General features: G+C 34.2%; 1 protein-coding gene across 3 annotated transcripts in view; it reads right to left on the bottom strand.

Annotated features, from left to right (window-relative positions):
* Positions 1-18,132, bottom strand: part of CADM2 (cell adhesion molecule 2) — a 1,086,523-nt gene that overhangs the window by 119,480 nt on the left and 948,911 nt on the right. For all 3 annotated transcript variants that reach the window (XM_032407371.1, XM_032407368.1, XM_032407369.1), the window contains one exon: positions 542-632. In XM_032407371.1, the coding sequence (XP_032263262.1) occupies positions 542-632 (91 nt within the window). The remainder of the gene's footprint in view (positions 1-541; positions 633-18,132) is intronic.

The raw sequence follows: 18,132 nt of genomic DNA, 5'->3' as shown, positions 1-18,132 counted from the left end.
TTTAAAGTCGAAGTGATATTAGAACCTATATATTCTAATAATGAAATCACTTTACAGTTGAAAATCACATTCACAAATTATGTATCATAGGGGCTACATTAGAAATGTAGATGTGATTTCCCTTCTTACAAAAATGATTTCCCATTTAACTTTAAAACTTGGGGATATTTTGAGGATGCTTCAATATTTTCAAAGATTTTCATCGGAGAACTAAGTTCAGCAATGTGTAACGTCTATCAGTCTCATGATGTAAACAGTGCCTGATTAAGCCCACTTTCCTTTCAGGTTGAAATATCTTACTAGAAAAAGAAGGAAAAAAAATCACAGCTGGAAACCTTCCCAGAAACTTCACTAGATGACAAAGAAAAAGACAAATCTTCCACAGATACTTAATGAAGACATGGTTCAGGGGATTTCTGTTCTAAAGATCACTTTGCCCACCAAGAAAAGACAAAAACAGTGGATTTCTTCAGTTAAAGCCTGAAATCGAAGCAGGATAGGAAAAAAAGTGAAAAACTTTAGTGCTCATTAAATCACTTACAGTGGTTTTCCTTTGGATTCACAAGTCAAAATTAATGGCTGTCCTTCTTGTGGAAAAGGAGTGGATGGTATAATCTTAACTGATGGTGTATCTAGAAAAAAAATGAAAAGGAATATTAAGAAAGGTCACTAAATACACATAAGTATATATATTTCATAATTGTACATCATGGTGTATGTTCAGGCTTTATCTTATTATTGTGTACATTTACAAGGGATTTCTGAGATTTGATGAAACAGAGTATACAATTTTAAGAAGCTACCATTCTGTCTATGGAAAGCTAACAAAAATATCTGAATATCTTATGAGCCCTACTGTTGTATTATTTCTGAAATCTGAATATAAAACTGAAATTGCAAAATGTGGTTCAGATGAATATCAAACATTTCATACAATTGTTTTTTCAACTATTTATAGATGGCTATGAATACTATTATTATGGGCCGAACACATTTATGTACATTTGAATAACAACACTCTTCTGTTGCAGGAATACCAGGACTCACAATAAAGAACCCTCAAAGAACTCAGGATCAACTACTGTCTCATATGTATTATGCAGAATCTTCTTGAAAATGCAATAATGCAGCACTTAGTACATGTTGTTTTCTCTAAAGTACAGTTAGCAAATAATTTAAAATAATTATATAGAATATTACTAAAAGTTAACTTTTTGTTATATATACTGCAACATAATTGTTACATATTTTTTTTATTTCCATTTAACAATAAAATCATCCTTGGTGAAAGAGGATTCAAAAATACTTTGAGACATTAATATTTATAGCTTTCGTGCCACGTTTAATACTGTTTAATCAACACAGAGACACCTATTTCATAGAAGAAATGGAAAATTAAAACTTAAAAAAAGAGACAATGTAAACATGCTCATTGCTTTATGAGACTTAGCTAGTCCTGGCATTGTGTGGCCAACACAACAAGGAATTCCTGTCAACATGGAATTGCCTCCTGCTCTTATCTCTGCATCCTCAACAATAAACAAAATGGGCTCTGAACGCTCCAGATAGTCACGATTATTTTCGCCCTTCCCTTAGTGTGATAGAAGAACTGAACCACTCCAGGGTTATACCCACTCTCTGATTTTGAACCAATTAAATAAGCATCTATCAACAGTGTAACTTTCAGGTTACTTTTAGGTTACTTCAGGAAAATATTACTCAGATTTGCCATATATTGAACAGTAAACTAGGATCTTGTGGAAGACCTTATATCATACTTATAAATTATTTAAAGATTTTAAATACATTCTTTTTCAATACTTTAAGCAATAAAATACATTCTTGGTAATCAACAATAATATACCAGTTGCAAATAGGGATTCCTTACACATTATGGTAAAAAATTTCAGTGTGAAATAACGCAAGGGGGGAAAAATTTGATGAAATATGACACATATTCATCATATTTTTTTAATCAGTAGGAAAAAATACTTTAATAAAAGATTAAATTATACTTCAGTAATTTTTTGATTTTCACCATCACATTTATGGAATCAGTTATTGACTAGGATGATTATATAATTTTTTCTTCAAAGCAGAACACTTCAAAAAGTGAAGGCGAAATGTCAACAATTATACAGGGTAACAAATGTGAGCCAGAATGATTCTGGAAAAGGAGGTCTATTGTCTTTTGAACTTTGACCATACATACATATAGCAGAATGTAATTTCATCCTGACAAATAGAAGCAAGCTTCAGTTCCAGAGGAAAAAAAGTAGGAGAAAAAAGATCAGAAAGTGTGATTCTAGGAAAGAGTTGTGTTAATTTGGGTGTCTGTGATGGTTAATTTTGTGTCAACTTGACTGGACCATAGAGTGTCCAGATACTTGCCTAAACATTATTCTGGGTATTTCAATGAGAGTATTTTTGTAAGACCAACTTTTTTTTTTTTTTTTTTAAGATTTGATTGATTGATTGGTTTAGAGAGCACAAGCATGGGAAGAAGCAGAGGGAGAATCTTAAGCAGGCTCCATACCCAGTGTTGAGCCCAACCCTAGGCTTGATCCCACGACCATGAGATCATGACCTGAGCTGAAATCAAGAGTCAGACACTTAACCCACTGAGCTACCCAGGTGCCCCTCTAAGAGATTAACGTGTAAATCAGTAGACCGAGTGAAACAGATTGCTCCCCCTAATGTGGATGGGCCTTGTCAGATGAGTTGAAGGCCTGGATAAAACAAAAAAGCTGATCCTTCCCCAAATAGGGGAGAATTCTTCCGTCTGATGGCCTTCAAGCTAGAAGACCAGCTTTTTACCTGTTTTGGTTTCAAACTGGAACTAAATCATCATCTCTTCTGGGTCTCTAGCTTGGCAGCTCAGCCTGCAGGTCTCAGGATTTGCAGCCTTCATAACTGTGTGAGTCAACTTCTTAAAATAAATCTATTTTTCTATGTATACATTTTATTAGTTTTGTTTCTCAGGAGGACCTTGACAAATATAGAAATCTAACAAGCAGACCCTGAGACCCATCTTTTATGGATGTGATATAAGGAAGGACTGGAAAGTGAGACAGGAAGAGAAGGAGGTAAATAAAGGTTGTGCTATTGAGTAGATGACACAGTGGACAACTGGGATTGAATTCTGCCATGGAATTTGGAGGGACAATGTAAGGCATGCCTCAGTGCTATCTTATTTGATGAGCAAGGGACAGGAGTATTTAGGGAATATTTACCAATTTTCATTAGTGTTCAGCTGAGGATTACTCTGGAAGGAGGAGGAATGTTATTTCCCTGGCCCAGTTAGTCTATTCAGTGCACAGAAATGGTGTACGTGAAAGGGATATGGGCAAGTCACCACTAGTACCTGCTTCATTAAGGTAAAATCTTAAGAGCAAAGATTAACCATTCAGGGTTTTAACAGGCAGGTAGCTGTTAGAATAGAGGAAAACAGAATACGGCCCGGTTTCTCTTAGCTTTGCCAGTTTTTGTTTAAGCAATTTATTAGAGGTGAGAATTTGTATCACAAATTGGCCCCATAGGCATGATTCAGGATTCCTTTTATATACAAAATACAGAATTTTAATTATAAGAAAATACTAGAGCAGATAATATGTTTTGCATGTATTTCAATGGAACTTTCAGGAAGACCACCAAATAACCTCTAAATTAACTAAAATCAAGGGATATGATACAATGCTTTTATTTTACTTCAGAATTCTTCAAAATGCTTATTAGTTTCTAAGCCTATAAATTATTTTTGCTAGATTTCACAACACTCCCCTCTCTGCGGCCCCTTACCCCCAATGTTTCTGATTCAACTCTTACATCTTTGGCTATTCTTTCTCAGGTTCTGTTGTCTTTTTGCATTTAGCCTTTAAATACTGAGATCACCAAGAATGGAATTCATGATCTGTTCTCATGTTAATTCTGGCTGGGTCCTTTCAGCCACACCCATGTCTTCAGTTTCTACCTACTAACCAATCATTCTCAGGTTTATATCCAAAAGGCAACTCTGTACCCACAAGCTACACTTAAATATATGCAGCACCCATCTGACATGTCCCCTCAGATGCCTAAAAGACATGGTGCCTTCACCATGTCCAAAATGAACTCAAGCTCTCCAACCCTTACTTCCATGTTCTTCATCCAGCAATCTCTAGTTCTGTAGATACTACCAGCCTCCATCCAGCTCCATACACCAGACATCTCCTTTTCCTTGTATTTCTATCCTCAACCAATTAATCAAGTCTGGTTGATCTATGTCCTGAACAGTTTTCAAATCTACTCATTTCTTTCTTATAGCTCCACAACTACTTCTTTTATCTAGTTTACAGCAATAATGAAAGGTCTCTCTCTCTCTCTCATGTCAGTTTTCATCTCCCTAAAATCTGATTTTTAAAACTAAACAAAGTTGTCTTCTCAAAACATAAATCTGATAGGGGCGGCTAGGTGGCTCAGTTGGTTGAGCGTCCAACTCTTGATTTCAGCTCAAGTCATGATCTCAGGGTCATAAGATGGAGCCCCAAGTTGGGTTCCACACTGCATGTGAAGCCTGCTTGGGATTCTCTCCCTCTCTCTTTGCCCCTCCCCCTTGCTCATGCTATCTCTCTCTCAAATAAATAAATAAATAAAATCTTAAAAAAAAAATAAGACATATAAATCTGATAACACCAGTGTTCTGGTTAAAACCCTGAATGGTTAATCTTTGCTCTTAAGATTAAAAGAAAATAATTAGTATAGCCTTTAGGTCTCATGTGATCTGTACATTTCTTCACTCTCCTGCCTTTTTTTTAAAGATTTTATTTATTTATTTGAGAGAAAGAGAGCACGAGCAAGCTGGAGGAGGGGGAAAAGCAGACTCCCTGCTGCGTTGGGAGCCTGACACAGGGGTTGATCCCAAGATCCTGGGATCATGACCTGAGCCAAAGGCAGACACTTAACCAACTGAGCCACCCAGGAGTCCCACTCTCTTGCCTTCTAACATTCATTTTCATTTTTTGAATGAATTTTATACAAATTGCCTGGAATATTCCATCCTGGGGGAGCTTATTTAACTCTTAAATCTCAACTCAAATATTTTTGCTAAGGGCATTAATTCATTACCCTCAAGTTTGATCAGATGCCTCTTCTACATGTTCTCTTTCACCTTGGTGTAATTTTTTAAACAGTCACGGCTATATCCTCAGTATCTTGCATAATGCTTTACACAAAATCTGTGCTTAATAAATTCTTAAATGAATGAATACGTTGAAGATTTTGTTATACTTTCTTATCCATTTGATATATTAATTCTAAAATATTAAAAAATGCTTAATTGAAATCTTGTTGGGGTCTGTTGTATGTAAAATTAATCTTAAATGTTCATGTTATGAACCACTATGTCACAAAACAGAGTGACATTCTTTCTTTAGTACTTTGTGGATGTGTATTTTCAAATTACTAATGTAATGCATTATACTGTACCAATTTGTGACAGTAAAAAAGGGGGTTAGTAAAAATGCATTATTATTATTATTGCTATGAATTTATCTTAGCTTTGTCTTCTATGTTGCTCACTTTTTTAAATAATAATTTTGTCTGTTTTAAAATGTTTTCAAGTAAATGAACTCTAACACCATATTTATTGAACATAATTGTATAGACTCATATATATTATATACAATATATAATGTTTATAATATAATATATAAAACATACAAATGGCAGAGAACAGTAAATAATTAGGTTTAAATTATTTCATAATACAGGATATATACTTTTATTATAAAACACTGCACTTAGTAAAATACATATATATATATTTTTTAAGATTTTATGTATTTATTTATTTAATTGACAGAGAGAGAGAGAGAGACACAGCGTGAGAGGGAACACAAGCAGGGGGAGTGGGAGAGGGAGAAGCAGGCTTCTGGCCCAGCAGGGAGCCCGATGCGGGGCTCGATCCCAGGACCTTGGGATCATGACCTGAGCTGAAGGTAGTCGCTTAACCAACTGAGCCACCCAGGTGCCCCCATATATTTTTTTTAAATTTTTTTATTGTTATGTTAATCCCCATACATTACATCATTGGTTTTAGATGTAGTGTTCCATGATTCATTGTTTGTGTGTAACACCCAGTGCTCCATGCAGAACGTGCCCTCCTCAATACCCATCACCAGGCTAACCCATCCTCCCACCCCCCTCCCCTCTAGAACCCTCAGTTTGTTTTTCAGAGTCCATAGTCTCTCATGGTTTGTCTACCCCTCCGATTCCCCCCCTTCATTCTTCCCCTCCTGCTATCATCTTCTTCTTCTTTTTTTTTTTTTTCTTAATATATATTGCATTATTTGTTTCAGAGGTACAGATCTGAGATTCAACAGTCTTGCACAATTCACAGTGCTTACCAGAGCACATACCCTCCCCAGTGTCTATCACCCAGTCACCCCATCCCTCCCACCCCACCCCCCACTCCAGCAACCCTCAGTGTGTTTCCTGAGATTAAGAATTCCTCATATCAGTGAGGTCATATGATACATGTCTTTCTCTGTTTGACTTATTTCGCTCAGCATAACACCCTCCAGTTCCATCCACGTCGTTGCAAATGGCAAGATCTCATTCCTTTTGATGGCTGCATAATATTCCATTGTATATATATACCATATCTTCTTTATCCATTCATCTGTCGATGGACATCTTGGCTCTTTCCATAGTTTGGCTATTGTGGACATTGCTGCTATAAACATCGGGGTGCACGTACACTTTTGGATCCCTACTTTGGGGTAAATACCCAGTAGTGCAATTGCTGGATCATATGGTAGCTCTATTTTCAACTTTTTGAGGAACCTCCATACTGTTTTCCAGAGTGGCTGCACCAGCTTGCATTCCCACCAACAGTGTAGGAGGGTTCCCCTTTCTCCGCATCCCCGCCAGCATCTGTCATTTCCTGACTTGTTAATTTTAGCCCTTCTGACTGGTGTGAGGTGGTATCTCATTGAGGTTTTGATTTGGATTTCCCTGATGCCGAGCGAGTAAAATACATATATTTTTATATTATATTTCATTCACTATATTTTGAGCATTCAGGATCCAAGATCTTAACCTATTTAATTATATGTTGTCAGATCCTAACAAAATGCCTGAAATGTAAGAGTTCTTTAAATGTTGAATGAATAAATGAATGAGTTGCTTCTTATTTCTTTCAAAATGCAAGCAAATGAGAAAGTTTTTTATAAGAATATAGAAAATAGGGGCGCCTGGGTGTCTCAATTGGTTAAGCAGCTGCCTTTGGCTCAGGTCATGATCCCAGGGTCCTGGGATCAAGCCCCGCATTGGGCTCTTTGTTCCGTGGGAAGCCTGCTTCTCCCTCTCCCCCTGCTTGTGTTCCCTCTCTCACTGTCTCTCTCTGTCAAATAAATAAATAAAATCTTTAAAAAAAAAAAAAAAGAATATAGAAAATAGGGATATATGCATTCATCCACAAATTATTTTTCAGTGCTTACTAGCAAAATATGCAGCTATTTTAAAAGCACAATGTTTCCTTTCTAAGGCTTCTGTAGGAAAAATATCACTCTTTAAAATCTATTTTTAGGGCACCTGGGTGGCTCAGTCGTTAAGCGGCTGCCTTCGACTCAGGTCACGATTCCAGAGTCCTAGGATCGAGTCCCACATCGGGCTCCCTGCTCAGCGGGAAGCCTGCTTCTCCCTCTCCCACTCCCCCTGCTTGTGTTCCTTCTCTCGCTGTGTCTCTCTCTGTCAAATAAATAAATAAAATCTTTAAAAAAATAAAATCTATTTTTAAAATTATGAAAATGTGAAAGGAAAACATACTTTAGCCTTAAGTATTATTTCTTTTACTTATCTGACAAATTCTGGGTTTCATTTAGAAACAAGCACAATTACTATCAAGAGATAGATTGATGCACAAATTATTTCTTTTTTATTCAAAATTTTAAAAGCTTTATGAACTTGGCAGTAAGGATACCTCTTGTTTTATTTGAACAACTCCTGATTTGAATCAAAGTAAAGATATTGACCCAGTAAAATGGATTTTCTATATCCTTAACAAAGATTTTAGAAAGGAGAAAAGATCAGTGATGCAGCTACTATTAAGCCACCTAATGGACGATCTTAAACGCACAAGCTCTTAAAGTATTTAGTGTCATTGGTTCAATGTTTATCCATCACTAAAGACTGTAGGTGAATAAAAAGAAGTTTTAAATCAAATGTTTTACCAATAAAAAAAGAAAAAAAAACATACTTCTTCCATAATCAAAGAAATACAATAGAAATTTAAGATTATAAAAAACATCAGCCTGTTATGGATAATGAAAAAAATTGCCAAATAAGAGAAGCAATTGTAAACTAACATCTACTATTGGCTTACTGTATCATTCCATATTGTATACTATATTGAGTGAACATAGTGGTTTATAACTTAAAATGATGGTCAGTTGCATTGTCCATGGCATTATGTAGATCCTTGCTCAAAAGCAAAATATTACCTTGATCATTTTATGTGTTCACAAAAGTTATTTCCTATGAGTACTCCCAAATAATTCATTTAACATTTATGTAGTTCCTAAAACATATGAGGCATAGTACTATTACCCATTTCTATCCACTGTTGCACCAGAATTATAATATAACATTATAACATTGTACATTATAACATTTCACAATGTAACACCTAAAGCTCTGGTGTTAGTTTTCATCAATGGTGGTACTGAGTGTTTAGCATATTCTTAGAAAAACAAACTCATCAGAGCAGAGATTATGTCTACCTTGTTCACTGGTTTATCCTTGGTTCTAGAATAACTCCTGGCCCTCAATTAAAATTTTGTTGAATAAATAATGGATTTGAATAATATTTTCCAACCACTAGTGTGTTATAAAATCAAATTTATTTGTCACCGCTATCTTTTAATGGTAATGAACATTGACCAAATACTTGGTAAATAATAGTCATTGTTGTAAATATTCTATATGTATTGGCTCAGTAAACTCTCTCATACAGCACACAAAGAAGATTCTTTTGTTGACCTATTGTGTAGAACATGAAAGTAAGGCTCAGAGGAGGTCACTTACCCTAGTTACATAGTCATAAATCACTTACGCAGTTTGAATCCTATTCTCTGATCTTCACTACACCTCAATAAACTTGTGTTTCCTGTTCCCTCTTAGATGACACTAGGGATTGCTAGTGCTTTTTGTAGTAACTTCCATGTCCTCTATTCTTTAAAATCAACTCTTTCTCCATCTGGTTGAAATGGAAACTGGCAAAAGATTTGCTTTGACTCTATATGATCTGCAAGTTATAAAACCTATCTGACAATGTTACTGAATTCTATGTGTAAACCATATGTCAGTCTGTCTGTCTGTCTCCTCTTTTTTTTTTTTTTTTTAAGTCTTACATCTCCCTCTCACATCTCTTCAACAGATGAAAATATTCTTTTGAGTGAAGGAGGTTAAAAGGTACAGACTTCCAGTTACAAGATTTTTAAGTTCTGAAGATATAATGTGTAGCATGATGCCTATAGTTACAATACTATATGTGTATTTGAAAATTGCTAAGAAGACAGATCTTAAAACTTCTCATCACAAGTAAAATGATTTTAATTATGTGCAGTTATGGATGTTAAGTAAACGTTATAGTAATCATTTATATATATAGTATATAATACATGTATATCCTGAATAATTATGTTGTATACCTTAAACTAATACAATGTTATATGTCAATTATATATCAAAATTATATACCAATAAAACTGGGAAAATATTTTATTTTATTTATTTTTATTTTTTTTTAAAGATTTTATTTATTTATTTGACAGAGAGAGAGACAGCGAGAGAGGGAACACAAGCAGGGGGAGTGGGAGAGGGAGAAGCAGGCTTCCCGAGGGGCAGGGAGCTCGATGTGGGGCTCGATCCCAGGACCCTGGGATCATGACCTGAGCCAAAGGCAGACACTTAATGACTGAGCCACTCAGGCACCCCTGGGAAAATATTTTAAAAATAAAGAAATATATTCCCTTATTTATTATGATATATCCTTCTCAGCAACATATTTCTCTTCTCTATAAAATAATACAGAAATATTCCCACAGCAGATTTTTATTAAGGGAAATTTAGAAACTTTTAAGTATTTTGTAAATGAAAGAGTTGTGATTCTTTGCTTTGTAGCAATGTCATTATATAAAATTTTCTGAAAAAAATAATTTAATTAGCACCCTTATAACTATCTCTTGGTAATTACATTAATACTAAAGAAAATTAGTCACCTACTCAACTTTGTGAAGCCACTTTGAAGTTTTCTCTAAAATAATAGTTCTCAATTAGAGGCAATCATGAACCCTACCCCCAAGGACATTTGGCAATATCTGGAGATGTTTTTGCTTATTACAATGTGGGGGACATATAGAAGGAATACCATTAGCATCTAATGGATAGAGGTCAGGAAGTTTACTAAACATCCTACAGTACAAAAGACAGCCCCTCCACAACAAAGAATTACCTGGCCCAAGATGTCAATAGTACCCTTCTGTAAAATGTTTACATTCACTCCTATAGACCTATATAGCTCTCATATCTCTATTTCTGAAATGAAGGAAGTGCTGAGTATTCTGAGGAAGGCCATTATAATACTTTCCTGAAGTTTACTTCAGCTACAACGCAAACTCAGTCTACACCTCATGGTCGACCAGTTTTCATGTTGATATACCAAGAGTTAAGCACAACCATTTCAGCTACTATTTATTTCCTCTGTGTAAGACTGATTTTTTTCTAAAGTATCCAATTTTTTTTCCCGTTTATAATTTTACAATAAAACTCAAACACTTAACTTTCCTTTTAACTCACAACATTATGCAAAGAATGCTCAAAACTATCAGGTACTTTTCCTTCAACAGTCTGTTAAATTCCTTTTAATTCTAATGAAAAATTATTTCTGTGGCAATCTTTTATTTATTCAACAAACATGTACAAATTAGTGTGGGTATAAGACCCATTGGTACTACTATTCAAGTGCTATACATCCACAAACATAGTAACCCATAGTAATTTAATCCAAATCAGAAAGATAAATCATATATAGTTCAAAATCATGCAAAATTCAAAACTGAAAGCAACATAGCACTCCGACGGAGCATTACGGGTGTTATGGAGGAAGAAATTATATGTATTCGTCAGAAACAAAGAAAGTTACCCAGAGAAGTGGCACTTGAAACAATTCAAAGAATACATAGTACTTGAACTGGCAACATTTTCCTAGAGGTAGAGAATATAAGGGAATTCAAACAAAGAGTTGAACAAAGGGTTGATGAAGAGAAGAATGTAGGCTGTATATGGATTGTATGTGAGACATCTAGAAATAATGTAAAGTCTAGGATGCATTATCTCTAAAGACGTGCCAAGAGCAGCGTTATAGGGGGGTATATTTTCAAAGACTTCAGTGTCAGGCTGAAGAGTTTGGATATCATGTTAGAGGCAATAAGAAGCCATCTTAAGTTTGTAATCAAGTAAATATCAGGGTCAGAACCAAGGTTTAGAAGATATTTGGCAGTGCATAAAACTGAATGGATCAGGGAGCTATTAGAAGCAAAATGTCTCACCAACAGTATAGGAGGGTTCCTTTTCTCCGTATCCCCACCAAAATCTGTCGTTTCCTGACTTGTTAATTTTGCCAAGATGTCCATCGACAGATGAATGGATAAAGAAGATGTGGTACACACACACACACACACACACACACACACACACACACACACAATGGAATATTATGCAGCCATCAAAAGGAATGAAATCTTGCCATTTGCAATGACGTGGGTGGAATTGGAGGGTATTATGCTGAGCGAAATAAGTCAATCAGAGAAAGACATGTATCATATGATCTCACTGATAGGAGGAATTCTTAATCTCAGGAAACAAACTGAGGGTTGCTGGAGTGGTGGGGGGTGGGAGGGATGGGGGGCTGGGTGATAGACACTGGGGAGGGTATGTGCTATGGTGAATGCTGTGAATTGTGTAAGACTGTTGAATCACAGACCTGTACCTCTGAAACAAATAATACATTATATGTTAAAAAAAAGAAGATAGTAGGAAGGGAAAAATGAAGGGGGAGGAAATTGGAGGGGGAGACAAACCATGAGAGACTATGGACTCTGAGAAACAAACTGAGGTTTCTAGAGGAGAGGGGGTGGGGGGATGGGTTAGCCTGGTGATGGGTATTAAAGAGGGCATGTACTGAATGGAGCACTGGGTGTTATACGCAAACAATGAATCATGGAACACTACAGCAAAAACTAATGATGTAATGTATGGTGATTAGCATAACATAATAAAATAAAAAAAATAAAAACAAAAATAAAAAAAAGAAGCAAAATGTCTCTATTGTAAAGTTGAGCCACAAGGAAAATCTTAAGTAAAAGAAAAAGGTTGCAGTAAAGGTACACATAATAAATGAATCAATATTTTTTTGCTTATATTCCAATTCATAAATTTCTACAATTGTAGACTCTATAATACTTTAAGTGAATTTTCTCTATCTCATTTATTATCCTTACATTTTGTCTTAAAATAATTGTTTCTCCAATATTTTATTCTAGTTAGAATAATTTTAAAGTATTTAGGGAATGAAGAAATGAAGGAATTTATAATTTGGAATTTATAATAATTAAAATAATTATAATAATAATTTATCAAATGAAGTGCTCTTGTAATCAATGGTCTGATACGGTGATGTAAAATGCATAGCTTTAATTCAACGTTGATAGTGTTAGTTGTGCTCTGGGAGGCAGAGATAAATTTTGTCAATTGATAGCTTCGACAGTGGAGATGAATTACTTAGGAAAAGGCATCAGGAAGGCCACTTATTAAATTTCATGACTACATAGGAAATTTTGGCAGTTCTGAAAGCTCATTAAAAAAAAAAAGCTCCAAATCATTATTTAAAATGAAAACGAAAAACCAGTACTCACTGTGTTTCTAAACATTTTCAAGTTGTTTGTGTTTTTGATAAATTAAAGAAAATTTATTTAAGTCACCATGAATAGAATTCCTCACAGGGATGCAAAAAGGAACAGTAAATAATGAAATGAACACAATAATGTAAAGTTGTTTTAGATTTTAGAAATCTGCTATGGCCTAAGCACTGAGTGTTTATTTAACAAACATACATTAATAGACAATGCATAGGTTCAGTCAAACATGATGACTTAATATAAAACTATACAACTTAGTGAGGGAGTTAATATCTCATTTCATGTTCATTAACCATTTAGTCAACTATCAAGTTTGTTTTTGTTTCATATGTTATGTAATCTTTAAAATGTCCCCTTTTGGGGCACCCGGGTGGCTCAGTTGGTTTAATGTTGGACTCTTGGTTTCGGCTTAGGTCATGATCTCGGTGACGGTATCCAGCCCTGCATGGGGCTCCATGCTCAGCAGGGAGTCTGCTTGAGATTCTCTCTCCCTCTGCCCCTCCCCCATTCTTGCTCTCTCTCTCTCTCTCTCTCTCATTCTCTCTAAACTAAATAAATCTTTAAAAACTAATATAAAATAAAATATTCCCTTTTATGTCATTCTGGTAAATTTGACAAAGGCTAAAATCATCATCACCATTCATTCATCATCAATATCACAATAACAATAAAAAATACAGTAACAGTCCTTACGTTTAGTGTATATTTTGAAATATGTTTAAATTGAGAAAAGCCAAATCAAAAAATAACTACATAGTTATGGTAGATTCTCTCCATGAAATTTCTCCTTTAGGAAAAAAAGATTTTATTTGTATGTACTTTATTTGTATTTCATAGCATGTATTTTTCATAGTATGAAAAATCTTGCTACTTTAACATTCTATGAATGACTTCACCATGAACTTGACCTTTTATAAATGGAAAGAAAAAATATTTTATAAATTATTTTTATTTTCCTGATATCATAAAATTTTTAATTTTTTTATTGAGTATAGTTGACACACAATGTTACATTTGCTTTCAGTGTACAGCCTAGTGATTCAGTATCTCTTTGCTGTGTTCACCACAAGTGTACATACTATCTGTCATCATACAATGCTACAGTATCGTTGACTATATGCTCAATGCTGTGTGGTTTATTCCCTTGACTTATTGATTCCATAACTAGAAGACTGTATCTCCCTCTCCCCTTCAACCATTTTGCCCATCCCCCCAATCCCTTCCCCCTTGGCAACCATCAGTTTGTTCTTTGTATTTAGAGATCTGATTCTACTTTTTGTTTGTTTGTTTATTTGTTTTGATTTTTAGATTCCAAAAATGAGTGAAATCATACAGTAGGTGTTTGTCTTTCTGAGTCTGACTTATTTCATTTGGCATAATTACCAAATCTAAGATCGATTTTTTTTTTTCAGTTTTGGTGAATAGTCTAAGTCCTGGGCAAAATTACAAAGCAAACAATCTCTTTATATATTCTTTTTACTTATTTCATAGGTTCCCTAGTTTGTATTCTCAAGGTTTTTCAATTTCCTTTCATAATGTATAGACCTCAGATAAAGTATTTGCTAAATTTGTTTGCATTCATAAGGTATGTGTTACCTTCCTAATAATAATAATAGAAAGCCAAGAACTTATCATACATTACTTGATTTAATCCTTACAAAAAATATGAAGTAGGTACATTTCCCAGATGAGGAAATTAGGTTTAGAGTGACTAGCATAAAGTCACTTAGGGAAGCTTGAATTTCAACCTCGCCTTATCTGACTTCACAACTTGAACTTTAAAAAATGCAGTTTTGAGGGGTGCTTGGGTGGCTCACTCAGTTAAGTGGCTGACTTGGCTGACTTTGGCTCAGGTCATGATCTTCAGGGTCCTGGGATGGAACCCCATGTTGGGCTCCCAGTCTGCTTCTCCTTCTCCCTCTGCCCTTCCCTCTGCTTGTGCTATCTCTGTCTCTCTCTCTCTCTCTCAAATAAATAAAGTCTTTAAAAAATGCAGTATTGGTTTTAATCTGCATTTTAATTTTATTTAGGTCACACTACATTCAAAATATATTTTCTTTAAAAGTTTTTATCTTACTCCAGTGGTTGTTAACATGTATTTGGATGCCAAACACTGTGGTCTTATAAAAGCATGGTCCATCCCTATAAGACACAGCTTACATACCCCCTCAAAGAATGGATAGACTCTGATCATCATTGCTCATGAGCTCCAGTGTGATCATTCTATGCTTTAACCAAAAACTACATCACAAATTCTAAAATTGTAGGCATCACAAAGAAAACTGAAAGGCATTTTGAAGGGCAGAACAAAACTTTTTGCAATTCTGTAATAATCACTAAAATCACTAGCCTTGTTCATAAAAATATAAATTAAAATTGCCCTCCTAAAAAGGTATGCAAGGTTAACCCTCAGTATATTGTTAGAGTGCAATGGCCTCAATTTTAGTTGTTGAGTTTCTTTTTGAAACAATTCTAACTACTTTTAGAGAAAGCATTTCATGATTTGTGTCCTTTCTTAGAGGTCCTCCAAAAAACAGAGAGAATTCACTTTTCAAAATAGATTGTAAATTATTCTACCTTGCAATTATGATATAGAGACACTGGACTCTTTTGTAAATCTAATATACGTCATGAAATTATATTGGTGTTATATTTTCTGTAGTATGAAAAATCTTGCTACTTTAACATTCTATGAATTACTTCACCATGAACTTGACCCTAACTCATCGATTGTCCCCAACTATGCTAAAAGAAATAACATAATAAAAAAAATGAAAGTATGATGAAATCATCTAGAGTGGTGGTGTCCAATATAGCAAAAACTAGTCACACGTGGCTATTTAAATTTCAATGTAAATTGATTACAATTAAATAAAATTTAAACCATACTTTTTTAGTCACAAGATCTACATTTCAAGTGCTTAGTAGCCTTATGTAGCTAGACAATGGCTACTTACTATTTTGGGACAGATAAGAACATTACCATCATCACAGAAAATTCTATTAGATAGTGCTGGTGTGGAAGGATTATGCAAGAGTGCTATAAATCATCACTGTTGCCGCATCCCTATTTACTTAGAGAGTTGCTCAGGTTTTGTGTTTTCTTATATGGTACTAGAAAAGAAGTCTGGAAATAAAACACCACCATTCTAGTTTTTTTTTTTGCTTGTTTGTTGGTTGCTTAACTTTCATGATCAGTTGAGAATTCTGAATCTTTCATTTCCTGCTCAGAATGGCAAGAGAAGAAAATTGACAGAGAAAGATATCTCAAAATTATTAGACAGATCAGATGATAAATTCAGAGAGAAAACAGTAGGACTCAAGAATCTAATGATGGTGAAACAGAAGTCTTCACTTATGAAATCCTAGACATATTTTATTAAACTCAAAAATCAATAAGTAAACTATTTGTTTCTGAGGAAACAAAGGGAAGGACTTCATCACGCAATATTTTGCAACTTGATTTTGCTAAAAAGAAAATATCACGTTCTTTCATTTTTATGATTTCTGCACATCAGAACTTATATAGTTCATAAGTGGATAAATGCTGAAGGCATTTGATAACAAAACATTTTTTAAAACTCATTTTCTTTTTCAATTGAGTCGGTGCTTATAAATCTAAAAATGAAATGTTTGCAATTACAGGGCAAAGATATTTTTATTGTCTTTTACAAAATTATGAACCACCAAAGTTTTTTAGAGTATTTCATTTTGACCAAGTGTAAGAAGAACCAGAAACAATGACTAAATAGAACACATTAGAGATGTATATTTGAAATCTGACCTCAGTATTTACAATACGGTATGTTCCAGGAGCATACATGACAGTTGTTGCCCATTTTGGGTAGATATACCATTAAATCCAGGAAATATGGAATAGAAATTCAAGTCTGCTATATTTAAATTTTATTTTTATTACTTTTTTATATATGCTGGGCCAACATGGGGCTTGAATGCACAACCCTGAGATTAAGACCTGTGCCGAGATCAAGAATCAGATGCTTAACCAACTGAGCCACCCAGGTGCCCCTATATTTATTAAACTCTTATTAAAGAGTATAATAATATTGTTTTTCACTATCCCTTTATTATTACATCTAAACATTATTCAAAAAAAAAAAAAACTTACACCCTAAAAATCTAAAATAACGTGTCTCTTAGATCCAGATGGTAAAAGGGAATTACATTCTTTCCTGACAATATCAAGGATTAATACAATAAAGCTTAATATATTGATGTTTATATTTGCCTTAATTATAATATAATCAAACTTATAATGATTAATTATAAATTTACAAATATAGATAAAATTACAATATTGAAGAAGAAGAATAAAGTCTGAAGGCTGATACTACTTAACTTCAAGACATTATATAGCTACAGTAATCAAGACAGTATGGTATTAATGCAAAAATAAATAGATCAAGGAACAGAATAGGGAGCTCTGAAAGAACCCCACATAAACATAGTCAACTGATCTTTAACAAAGGAGCAAAGACAATTCAATGAAGAAATGATAATCTGTTTAACAAATGCTAGAACAACTGGACATCCCTATGCAAAAAAAAAAAAAAAAAAATCCAAACACTGACCTTATGTCTTTTACAAAAATTAACTCAAAATGTATCATAGACCTAATGTAATGTGCAAAACTATAAAACTTCTAGAAGATAATACAGGAGAAATCTAGTTGACCTTGGGTTTAGTGACAACATTTTAGGTACAACACTGAAAACATAATCCATGAAAGAAAAAAATTAATAAGTTGAACTTTACTTAAATATGTTTGCTCTTGAGAAAGACACTTTAAGAAAATGAAAAGACAATGAGGAAAGTATTTGCAAAGGATATCTGTGATAAATGAGTAGTATCCAAAATGTACAAAGAACTCTTAAAACTCAACCAGAAAAACAACAATCCAGTTAAAAATTTGGCAAAAATCTAAATAGACATCTCACCAAAGAAGATATGCAAATGAAAAATAGCATATGAAAGGATGCTCAGCATCATATGTCATTATGGAATTGCAAATTAAAATGAGATACCACCACTGTTTAGAATGGCCTAAATCCAAAACACTGACAACGCCAAAAGCTGGTGAGGACATGGACCAACAGGGACACTCATTCATTGCTGGTGGGAATACAAATTGATGTAGCCATTTTCCAAGTTTGTT

The sequence above is a fragment of the Phoca vitulina genome, unplaced genomic scaffold (assembly GCF_004348235.1).
Source record: "Phoca vitulina isolate PV1807 unplaced genomic scaffold, GSC_HSeal_1.0 scaffold8, whole genome shotgun sequence".
NCBI lineage: Eukaryota > Metazoa > Chordata > Mammalia > Carnivora > Phocidae > Phoca > Phoca vitulina.
This window is presented reverse-complemented; position numbering and strand designations above follow the sequence as displayed.